Raw genomic sequence first — 10,619 nt, 5'->3', positions numbered from 1 at the left:
AGAGCGGGGGGGGGGGGGGGGGGGGGGGCGGGGCGGGGCGGGACGGGACACGACACACGTTCTGTGTTGATGGACGGGAGAAGAACCCAATGGAATTAGAGCGGGGAAATTAATGGGCGGCCCCAGCCCCTCACAAGCCTCACGCAGGCCCAGTGACCTGAGGCAAGCAGCGAGGCGGGGCCGTGTCTTGTCCACCCCCGACGGGCAGCGCAGCTGACCAATGACAGCGCGGTACTGCAGGCGGGAGGCGAGACCTCCGCCTGATGGGCAGGTGGGCTGCCCAATTAGACGAGGCAGGAAAGGGGGCTGATTCTGGAAGCCATTACGCCAGTGTCGCAGAGTGGAGGCTGTTGAGTGGGGTTTGCTGGGTGGCTGCTGTACGCAATTTGCGTATCGTTGGCGGTGCCAAGGGGGGAGCGGGCGGGGACGGACGCCTCCGGGCCCTGAGGGGCCTTGGGGCCCCTCAGTTGTCCCTGGTCCCGGGGGTGAGCAGGCCTGGGGGGGGCCTGCCGCCTCTCGGCCCTGCCCGGCCTCCCCCAGTGCCCCTGGGCCCGGCCAGCCCCCTGCCGGCCCTCAGGTGTCCCCCAGTGCCCCCTCCCCAGTGCCCCTCATGGCCATGGCGTCGCCCCCAGCGCCCCCAGCCAAGAAGCGGAAGATGAACTTCTCAGAGCGGGAGGTGGAGATCATCGTGGAGGAGCTGGAGCGAGGCAAGCACCTCCTCATCAACCACTTCAACGCGGGCGTGCCGCTGGCCGCCAAGGCAGCCGCCTGGCACGACATCCTGCGCCGCGTCAATGCCGTTGCCACCTGCCACCGCGAGCTGCCCGAGGTCAAGAAGAAATGGTCCGACCTCAAGACCGAGGTGCGACGCAAAGTGGCCCAAGTCCGGGCTGCCATGGAAGGGGGAGGCGAGAACCAGAACGGCAACAGCAACGGGACGGAGAGCGAAGACCCGACGGGCACCGCCACCGCCCCGGTTATCCTCACCCCCATGCAGCAACGTATCTGCAACCTGCTGGGAGAAGCCACCATCATCAGTTTGCCAAGTGGGGACTGCGGCGCAGGTGACGGGACCGAGATACCCATCACCGCGTCGGCCACCACCGTCACCCTGACCCAGAGTGAGTGCCGCGCCTGCTGAAGACGCTCTGTGCTGAATTGGAAGGTCATACGGGGGGGCCCTGATGGCCCCCACGAGGAGGCCCTGAGCCCTCTGTGGGAAAAGCCTCAGCAAAAAGAAACCCCCGTATCTCTGTAATGCAAACGTCGTTCCCAATACATCCTCATGCTGTAGGGAAGTGGCTGCAAGATATGCAGCATGTTGAGGGTCAGCTTTGATAGCTGGGCTCAGCCTTAAGAACAAGGGAAGCCAGTATCCTTTGCACCATGAAGACTGTTCAGTTCCCCCTCTCTGGGAACAAAAGCAGGGAGAGAAACATATCCAAGGCTGATTTTCCAAGTCTGCCCCAAAGAGCAGTTGTCTTTCTGACAAGTGCCGTTCTGGGTCTTGTCTTTGCCCTTATGTCAGTTGCCCTTACGCCGCTTGAACTGGAGGCTGAGAAATTATTTTGCCTAGACAGATAAGGCATGCCCTATTCCTTTGGACTGCACAGCCTAGAAGGAAGCTCGAATGAGGGTGGAGTAGACTTAAATAGGTCATTTTGTGCATTGCTGTTCGTTGTATGTTATCTCACTGAACAGGCAGTATTCCTGTGATATTCATTGAATAGTCCTGTAGATAAAAATCCCTGTATCACAGCTACTTCTTACCCCGTTTCTGTCCTTTGTTCTCAGTTCCTGCAGAGACAACCTACCACAGTCTGGAGGACGGAGTCGTGGAGTACTGCACAACAGAAGCCCCCACCACGGTTACCGCCGAAGCACCCTTGGAGATGATGGCACATCAGCACGAAGTGTCCGCAAAACCCCAGGAGCTGAAAAGCCGAATTGCTCTGAACTCAGCCAAGCTCCTGCAGGAGCAGCGTGTGACCAACTTGCATGTGAAGGAGATTGCCCAGCACCTGGAGCAGCAGAATGACTTGCTTCAGATGATTCGTCGCTCTCAGGAGGTGCAGGCATGCGCCCAGGAGCGACAGGCACAAGCCATGGAAGGAACACAGGCAGCACTGAGTGCCCTCATCCAGGTCCTCCGCCCCATGATTAAGGACTTCCGTCGATTTTTGCAGAGCAATACACCCAGTCCGTCGGTCACAGCTGACCCCAGCCAGACGGGGCAGCAAGATGGCATGATCCAGTGAAAGAAAGAGTGATGGGATGCCTTTTGTGGAAAAAACCTGCCCGTGCTGCTGGTGGACACAGGGAGCGAGGGGTGCTAGCTCTTGTCAATATGAAATGGCTCGCCTTGGAGTCTTGAGGAGCCTGAACAGCTTGCTTTCTCTGCTAATCTTATGCTAATCTGCCTTTTCAGACTCATAATACAGAGCTGTAGCAGGATGTATAATAAACCAGGAACTTAATATTGGTTGCTTTAGTTCCTCAAACAATAGATTTATTAAAAAAAAAAGACAGTTATTTTTTTATTTTTGTTTGGAAAAAAACTCTTCTAAGTATGACACCTCCTTCTTTCCCTGTCAAGATCTATAGCCTTTAACTGACTTCTACCGTGGAGAGTCTTTTTTGCAATATCACAGTACTGCAGCTGCCAAGGTACAGTTATCATAAACGGTAGTGCACGGTAGTGAATGCATTTCTGTCTCTTGCTGAAAGCGTTTACTGGAAACGTGGTACCAGATGTGGTACAACCTTCTCTCTGCACCAAGAGTTACAGATCCTGCTCTTGGAGGGTGACATCCAGCCCATGGAGACCAGCACCAAGCCTACATGCAGTTTAAATCCCACCCACATCCCCTGAGGATATAAATGGGATTAAAATAGTGCATTCACCTCATGTTCTAGCTGCATGTGGTCATGAATTCTCACTATAAACTTGGCAGATGTGATGAATATTTTGTGTCTTGGTTACCAGATACTGTCCTGGGATGCGTATTGGATGCAACGTATTATGTGTCTCAGTGTAGTTAATTACCAAGGGCCTGGATGAGTTTCACTCAGGTGGATGTAACAGGTGAAGCTCCACCTCTGCCTCATCTGCAGAGTTTGTCACCTCCATAAAACCTTGATCCATCAAAGTGGACTTAGGCTGCAGAGCTTCAGCCACACAGTCATTCCCAGCATTAGGAGCTCGTCAGCCACTGATTTAACTGAGTGAATTCTGGAGCATTATTTGGTTCTGGTGGTGGCACTTGTTCTGTCCTTGTTAGGAGCTGGAAGCAAGTACAGCCAGTTTTTGTGAGTCTGCTTCAAGCAGCATTCTGAGAAACGGGTCTGAGGTTCACCTCACTGTTTTCTTTTACCATTTTACAGGGTAAAACAACATTTGCAGCCACTTTCTTTCTTCTTTGAGGTGTTCAGGCTGTGGGGCTTGGTCCTCAATGAAAAAGCTTAATTTCACAGGATGGTGAACATGTTTCTCACAGACTTGCAGTAACTTTATAAACTTTTAGATTAAAAGCTCCACTTGTACATGCATGGAAGCAAACTTAAAAAAAAGAAGGAAGCATAACTTTTCTCCCCATACCTTGCAAAGTGTGTCACATTTAACGGGCTTGTTGCTTGCCAGATGCTACTTTTGAAATGGAACTTTTTCAGAGCCGGTATTTGCTTGCTGTTAAGTCTCCTTTAGGGCTGAGATGTGGTGAGCAGCAGCTGATGAGGGAGTGAATTTGCACAATCAAATTGAACATTTACACAGCCTTTTGGGAGGGGATGCTGATGGGGGACCCCTGCTTAGAGCAGTAGGTGAAGAGGCTACCGCTGCCTGTCTCTGGCCTTTACTCATCTCCTCTCGTGTGCAAGTCTGATGTGGGACAAAAGGACAGCATGGTGAGAAGGGTTTGGCCCCTGGAAGGCTCCCGACCCTTTGGCACTGACATCTCTGGGCTGAGTCAGGGTGGCATCAGCTGCGTCTTCCCACCTTGTCCGGCATCTTGCCACATGAGTAACACTCACCTGACTCTCAGACTTTGTGAAATCAATTGAAATTTATTTTTAAAGTGAAAACTATGTCATATATGTTGGTTTACCTCATTTGTGTAATGATCTCTGCTTTACAAATATGAATTTTAATAAAAAATATGTTTTTGCTAAACAGGCTGTTTCAGTTCCTCGGCATGCTCCAGAGCCAAAATGAGGTCATGACAACAAGTTTGTAACACCGAATCCTCGCTGAGAAAGGGCCAAAGAAGGATGTGAACAGCCACGTGTCATGGCAGCTTGTTCTCTTGTTTATGAACTTTGTGGTCTTGTATTTACTTAATTATGGTTTTTTGGTTTTTTAAAAAAAAAAATAACAGCTTTTGCAGCCTTACCTTGGAGCACTACTTATTTCACTGTGTGTGACAGGTTACCAAAGCATACTAACCTCCCAACTGCTCAGAAGATGCCACAATAGCCTAAAATTATGAAGTACCAGCCTTTGGCTTTAAATTGCAGCGTACGTTTTTTTAGTGACTAAGCACTTGAGGTGTGTTACTGTTTCATACGAGTAAACATGTTGCCCTTGGAACCACCCATTTTTCTTGTCTTTTCAGGGTAAATACAGAGCTTAGTCAAGCCAGCAGCAATCAGGTGCAAGTTCCGTGTACACATTTTTGTCTCATTAAAAAGGTGTAGCAACATTTTAAATACAGGGTGAGCACTGTGATGAGGGGCCTGCTTGTTGCTCGTGATGAGGTCATGAAACTTGGGGGAGGAAGAGAGAAAAGTGTCCCTTAATGCCAAAACCAGGAGAAACAGGTAAAAAAAAGGGCACTCACAGGGCGAACGTATATGCAGGGCATTTGACTGAACAGGGAACTGGTGCCCAAACAGAACAAAAGCTAAGGATTAACACCTGTAGATGTTCATTTGTGCTGTTCCACTGTTCTCTTTGTACCTAGAGATTTGTGTTCAGCAACCAGAGCGGGAAAGAGCCGCGCAGGGATGTTCTGCCGCAGGGTATCTGCGGTGAGGGCAAGCAGCCGGGCGGCAAGCAGCATCCCTTGTACCTGCTGGGAAGAGAAGTTTGGTGGGGACCCTTGGTGGGTCAGAAGATGAACTTTGCAGCAATCCAAGGCAGCTGCCAAGCTGCCTGCAGCACCACCGGTTGTGATGTGTGCGCCTCAGGCACGGCTTTCCAGGAGGTGGCACTGCGCAACGGGGCAAAGCGCAGGGATCCTGAGCTGCAGCAAAGCACTGGCCACCGTCTGGCCCCAGCAGGATGGTCCCAGAAGTGACCCTTGTTGTCCAGACCTTTTGTGATCCTGCTTGCTCCTCTCACTGATTAATGTTTTCAGGATTGACAGCCTGGAGAGGAAGAAATTCCATGGGTACAGCTCAGGGATGAGGAACATCTGTAGGCCTAGAAAAGTCCAGACACCTGGGAATGCAAACCGGGTCCCTCTGCTTCCTGCCAGCACGGGCAGAGGACACTGAGATGTCGGGAGCTCACGGCTCTCTTTGAGGTAAGCTCACTGCAGAACAGAATGGGCAGGCACAAAATAAAAAACCACATTAATTCTTTAATTATAAGGGACAGGTTTTAAAGATTTTTAGAAGACACATAAGTACATCGGTATCCCACAAGTACAGTGTGCTGCCATAGCTACATAACAGTTCTGGATCTCTCTGAGGGACAGAATGATCACCTGCATACTCACCCAAATTTCCTTTACCTCCTCCAGCATGTCTTTAAAGTTTGTCAATGCTGTTTTGGCAAAGCATTCATGTGGGGTTTTTTCTGCTTTTTTCCTGTTGCTGCCAGAGAGGTTATTGCCAGCAGGTACTGTCAGCACAAGTGTGATCTGGTAAGCATGAAAATTAGAGCATTTAAGATTCTTTGTCTTTCTTGAAAGCATCTGACAAAGAAGCTTCACACAAACGATTGGCACAGCTTCCAGGCTGCATTTTGCAAGCAGGAATGAAGCCCACATAGCCTGCAAACCAGGCTCCGGAGCCCTTGGGTCCCAGCCCTGCAAGGTGATTAACCCAAGGCAGAAGCCCAGCCCCAGCAGGGACAGTTTCTGTTACCTCTGCCACCTGGGATCCCAAATTAGAGGTTGCCATGTCAGGTGGGAACCACAGACTTACAGTTGTTTCTGTGGCATTTGGGGTAACAGCAGCATTTGTGGGGCTGCAGCCAGAAGCATGGAACCAGTGGGAGAGCCCACGGCCAGCAAGTCTCTTGTCCGGGGGAGCGCTGAAGGCAGCATCTGGGATACAGACACAGGATAATGCTTAATAAACACAACAAGCCTCAAGGCAAAGTGGGTTCCAGTCTGCAGGTTCTGGAAGGAGCAAACCAGCTCCCATTCCATCAACAGGCCTCCCGGAAAGGAACGGAGAGTCCTGCCGCACATTCCCAGGACACACTGGAGCAGATATGGAAACCAGTAAACAAAAAAAGCCAGGCAGCTGGATTTTCAAGTCTGGCCACATGTTTGGGGAAAGGAATCCACCGACTCCGGATTCCTGCACTCCCTCTGTCTCTGTCGATAACAGGATCCCCTGTCCTGGCAGGCCAGGAACCCACTGTGCAGGTGTGTCCTTTGCATGTCCAACAGGAAACACAGCCTGGCGCAGAAAGTGAAACAGTTCTGGCCTTTATGATGATGGGTTTGGTTAAACATGGAACTAGTGAAAAACACGAGCAGATCAAAGTAGAGCTTGCAACCTGTTATTAAATCAAGCTGAGAAGACACAAGCTTGGAATAGCTTCACACCATAGGATAATCCTATGTAATGGGGATAGATACCCGTTCCCGTCACAGGGCTTCCGGCGACCTGCACACTACAGACAGGGTCACACTGCTGTGGTGTCCCACCCTGGGGGCCTGCACTCCGTGCCGCATTTCGGGACATCCCCAGTCCCCCAGCTCCAGGAAAGGCACCCACCCACCATGGGCACCCAGCCCACAGCTCCTCAGAGCCAGTGCATTGGAAGTGCTTGGCCAGCGGCAGCGCGAAGAACGCCCTTGCAGCATACGGTGCTGTGTGATAATCTTTTCTTTTTGGATGACATGGCTGAAAGCTCATTAAAGCCATTATAACAGAGGTTACAGGTGTAACAGAGGAGAGCCGTAATTGTGTTTATGCTGTTGCAGCAACGTGTATAATTTAGTTTTCAAACTTTAATCATTTGGCTGGTGGGACAAATGGATTAGCGTGGTGATGTTTTCTAGAGGAAGATGCTGATGATGTAGTTTACAGAGCTTGATGATTTCTTTGTGTATCTGGGATTCCCATGGGATAAGAAGTAGGATTTGACAGCTCACCAAACCCATTACAGAATCTATTTCAATTCACCTCACTGAGTTTTGTCCCTTCTGAATCGATCTTGCCTTGTTTCTTCCCTGCTGCTTTATCTCAGCCCTCGAAATGGGGAGGGAGGAGGCAAGAAAACCCATCTCCTCCATTCTTGCTCACTCACAGTCCCAAGGTGAGCAGACCGTGGAGATCCCAGCCCCTGGCCAGTGGGACACACCTCCAGTGATAGCAGAGGTGAGGCCCAGACTTAACTGCAGAGCCCAAGCTGATAAATTATCCCAGAGTGATAAGATGATGCCCTGAGCCAGCAAAAGTTGAGGAAGTGATGGTGGCACTGGGGAGAGGCATCAGGAAAGGTTTAGGTCCGGGAAAGCATGGGGCAGGGACGTGGCTGAGGTTCATGGTGGATAGGTGAGGTGGGCACAGCAGGGCTGAGGTCGTAAAGAGAAATCAACAGCATTTGAGTCTGGGGTAAGCAGAACTAATATATATCAGAATGCCCGGTTCACACACGTGGCCCTTTGGTGAACGAACTGGACCTGGATCAGAAAATACCAAGTCAGTGGGATGGTGGATTGACAGAGATACGCAACACTCACATTCAAGGCTCTGCGGTGCCTCTGTGGGGCTCAGGCTCACCCACGCCAACACTTCTCCCAGCCGGGCACGCCTTTAGAGGAGCACTGTCCCTTTAAAAAATGTGAATTTGTCCAGAAACAATTATGCAGCGTAAACACAGAAAAATCAACAGGGTGAATTTCGAACTAATAAAGATTTAATCTCTAAGTCATGAGACTGTGTTTGTTAGGAAAATATACATACCCCTGAGAATCCAGCTACGGTTGCTATATTACACACTGTTCAGCAGCTCACTGGGCACTTTTCCAAATCCATTTATTTTTAACATCAGTCACATTATTCAATTAATTTTAAAAACCCTGAGGTTTTCAAGAGATGTTTCCGATAAAACTGCATGAGAACAGCAAGGATGTAGCATTTGGGGCTGGTGCTATAAACAAGGGAAATCCAAGGAGGGGGTTATTTATCAGAGTGAATCATACCAGATAACACACAGCCTCCTCCCACACCACAAACAGAGAAGAAGAGAGATTGTCCTTTACCTAGCAATGGAAGCGAAAGATCGACACATCCCTCAGCAATACGGTCAGGGAATGAGAAGTGTGAGGGACTGGGCTGGATACTTCAGATACTTCCAGCATCTGAGCATCCCAGCTTGGCAAATATCAAATATTTAGCAGGCTGAGCTCTCTCCCAATAAACTGAGAAACAGAAAGCAAAAAAAAAAAACCCCAACCCATCTCTAGCAATGTCTCGAGGCCTTGAAAACACCAGATATCCACTGATGGAATGATACAAGACTTGCCTTTAAAAGCAGCCTCCACAAACCCTGCTTTATGGGAAGACTGATATCTCCTGCGACAGTTTCACCATGCCAACAAGAAATGCTTTCCCAGCCCAAAGTCTGTGTATCTGCTTAACCTGGTAAGCAAGAACTGTAACAATGCACTTGGCTTAATCCAGCATTTCACCTCTATCTAAGTACGTTGCCGTGCACTTTTCCTAGCAGATTTTTTTTAAAGACTCACATTGTGGTAGAATTATTTGATAGCTCTGATATTGTCTGCATAGATGGCAAAGATTAAAGGCAAGGAGCCTGGGTATCAAAGCCTGGCAAAGAGAGTGAGGACTTTCAGGCTTTCCTCCAAGATTTGCCAGACATGCAAATCAGCCTTGGGAAAAGTCCCTCCCATGTAAGCCTCAACTTCTCTGCAACACAGACTATTAGGCACATCCCTAACTTTAAAAAAATAGGCAAATCACATTGATGATTGCAGACTCCTTCAGGACGAGGAGAGACATTTTGTTCTGATTGCCCTTAAACAATGGAATCCTGCCTAACCAGGGATCCCAGCCACAGCACAGGACGCGGCAGCAGCACATAATAACAGGGAGCCATTTTGATGAAGAGATGTGTTTAACTGGTTGCCACATCTCACACACAGAGGGTGAGACTCCAGGTCCTGGCCCTGCCTTGCGCTGCCCACAGGGGCGTGGGGTGCCAGGGCCTCTCTCCCGCTGCTGGAGAGCCAGCCCAGGTCAGCCTGACCCACGGCCCGCTGTGCGGTACCTGGAGGCGCAGGGTGAGGATGGGGTGGCCGCACTGCTGCATTGGTGAGGCAGTGCTGCCAGAAGAGTGGCATGCCTGCAGCGCGTGGCATGTACCCGCTGGGATAGATGTCAACTGGAGCTGCTTGGGCAGGGAAGGCAGCTCAACAAGGACAGACAAGGGGCCCTGGCTGCCAAGGGGCAGCGCTTAAGAGGGCACAGAGAGGCCATGTCTGTCAGAGAGGCCTCTCCCATCACCTCAGCCCAAGCGAGGACACCATGGCTGCAGGCCCCAGGGGCCGAGGCCTGCCACCCCCTCAGCCAGCCCTGCACGTCCCAGTGCCAGCTCGGGGCTGCTCGGCCTGTGGAAGGGCCATGGGACACCCCTGGGGGCGCGGGGAGCCGCGGGGAGCCTCCGGGACCCCCCGACCCGGGAGCACACGTCAGGCAGAAACAACATGCCTCGGTCTGCCCGCGGCGCAGGCGCAGCCGCAGCCCCCCGCCGCCCCACTTCCCGCCCACCCCCTCAACCAGGGAGGCGGATCTTCCCCAAACCGGCACCCTCCGCTTCCAATCCCCACGCTTTCTTCCCCGCCCCGTGTCGGAACAACCAATCACAGTCTTGCCATTCTCGGCCCGCCTCTTTGCTGCTTGCCCAATCGGGTGGTGCCGCTTTCGCACTCCGCTCCCCTCCCCCCTCTGGGGGGGTTACGTAGTGTCGGGGTGGTATTCCCGAAGTGTGGTGGTGGTGTTGCTTTGCCTTGTGGCTCCTTGCGGCGTTGGCGTAGCGGCCGCAGTTGGCGTAGCGCTAGCAGAGGCGGCTGTGGCGGGGAGCAGCGGTGCCTGTGGCGGACGTGCGAGGAGAGGGCGGGAGGTGCAAGCGGGACCGGGCAGGGACCGGGCCGGCACCGGGCCGCAGGTCGGTGGAGAGGTCTGGGAAATGAGCTGAGACCTCCCTCAGGTCAGTTCGTTATTTTGGACTGGAAGGGGGAGCTGAGACCTGGCTGCAGCTCGGTGCATGGACTGGGAGGGGTGAGGGGGTGTGGCTGAGACCTGGCTGCGGCTTGGTGCGTGGTTCATGGGGCTAGAGGTGGGCTGCGGCCCGGCAACGGCCCATTGCATGGCCCCTGGGGCTGGGAGAGGGACTGAGACCTGGCTGCAGTTCACTC

General features: G+C 51.9%; 2 protein-coding genes across 3 annotated transcripts in view; both read left to right on the top strand.

Annotated features, from left to right (window-relative positions):
- The first annotated feature begins 74 nt into the window (after positions 1–74).
- On the top strand, positions 75–4,168 carry NAIF1 (nuclear apoptosis inducing factor 1). Its single transcript, XM_009501354.2, has 2 exons — positions 75–1,121; positions 1,795–4,168. The coding sequence occupies exons 1-2, from the start codon at positions 611–613 to the stop codon at positions 2,256–2,258; spliced, it is 975 nt and encodes a 324-aa protein (XP_009499649.2). The 5' UTR covers positions 75–610; the 3' UTR covers positions 2,259–4,168.
- Positions 4,169–10,179: 6,011 nt separating this feature from the next.
- EEIG1 (estrogen-induced osteoclastogenesis regulator 1) overlaps positions 10,180–10,619 on the top strand; it is a 40,096-nt gene continuing 39,656 nt past the window's right edge. The window contains exon 1 of one of the 2 annotated variants that reach the window (XM_064469118.1): positions 10,180–10,369. The gene's annotated coding sequence lies outside the window, so the exon portion shown is untranslated. Of the gene's footprint in view, positions 10,412–10,619 lie in introns of both variants that reach the window. The other variant, XM_064469117.1, reaches the window with a different exon arrangement.

This window comes from Phalacrocorax carbo, chromosome 18 (genome assembly GCF_963921805.1).
Source record: "Phalacrocorax carbo chromosome 18, bPhaCar2.1, whole genome shotgun sequence".
NCBI lineage: Eukaryota > Metazoa > Chordata > Aves > Suliformes > Phalacrocoracidae > Phalacrocorax > Phalacrocorax carbo.
This window is presented reverse-complemented; position numbering and strand designations above follow the sequence as displayed.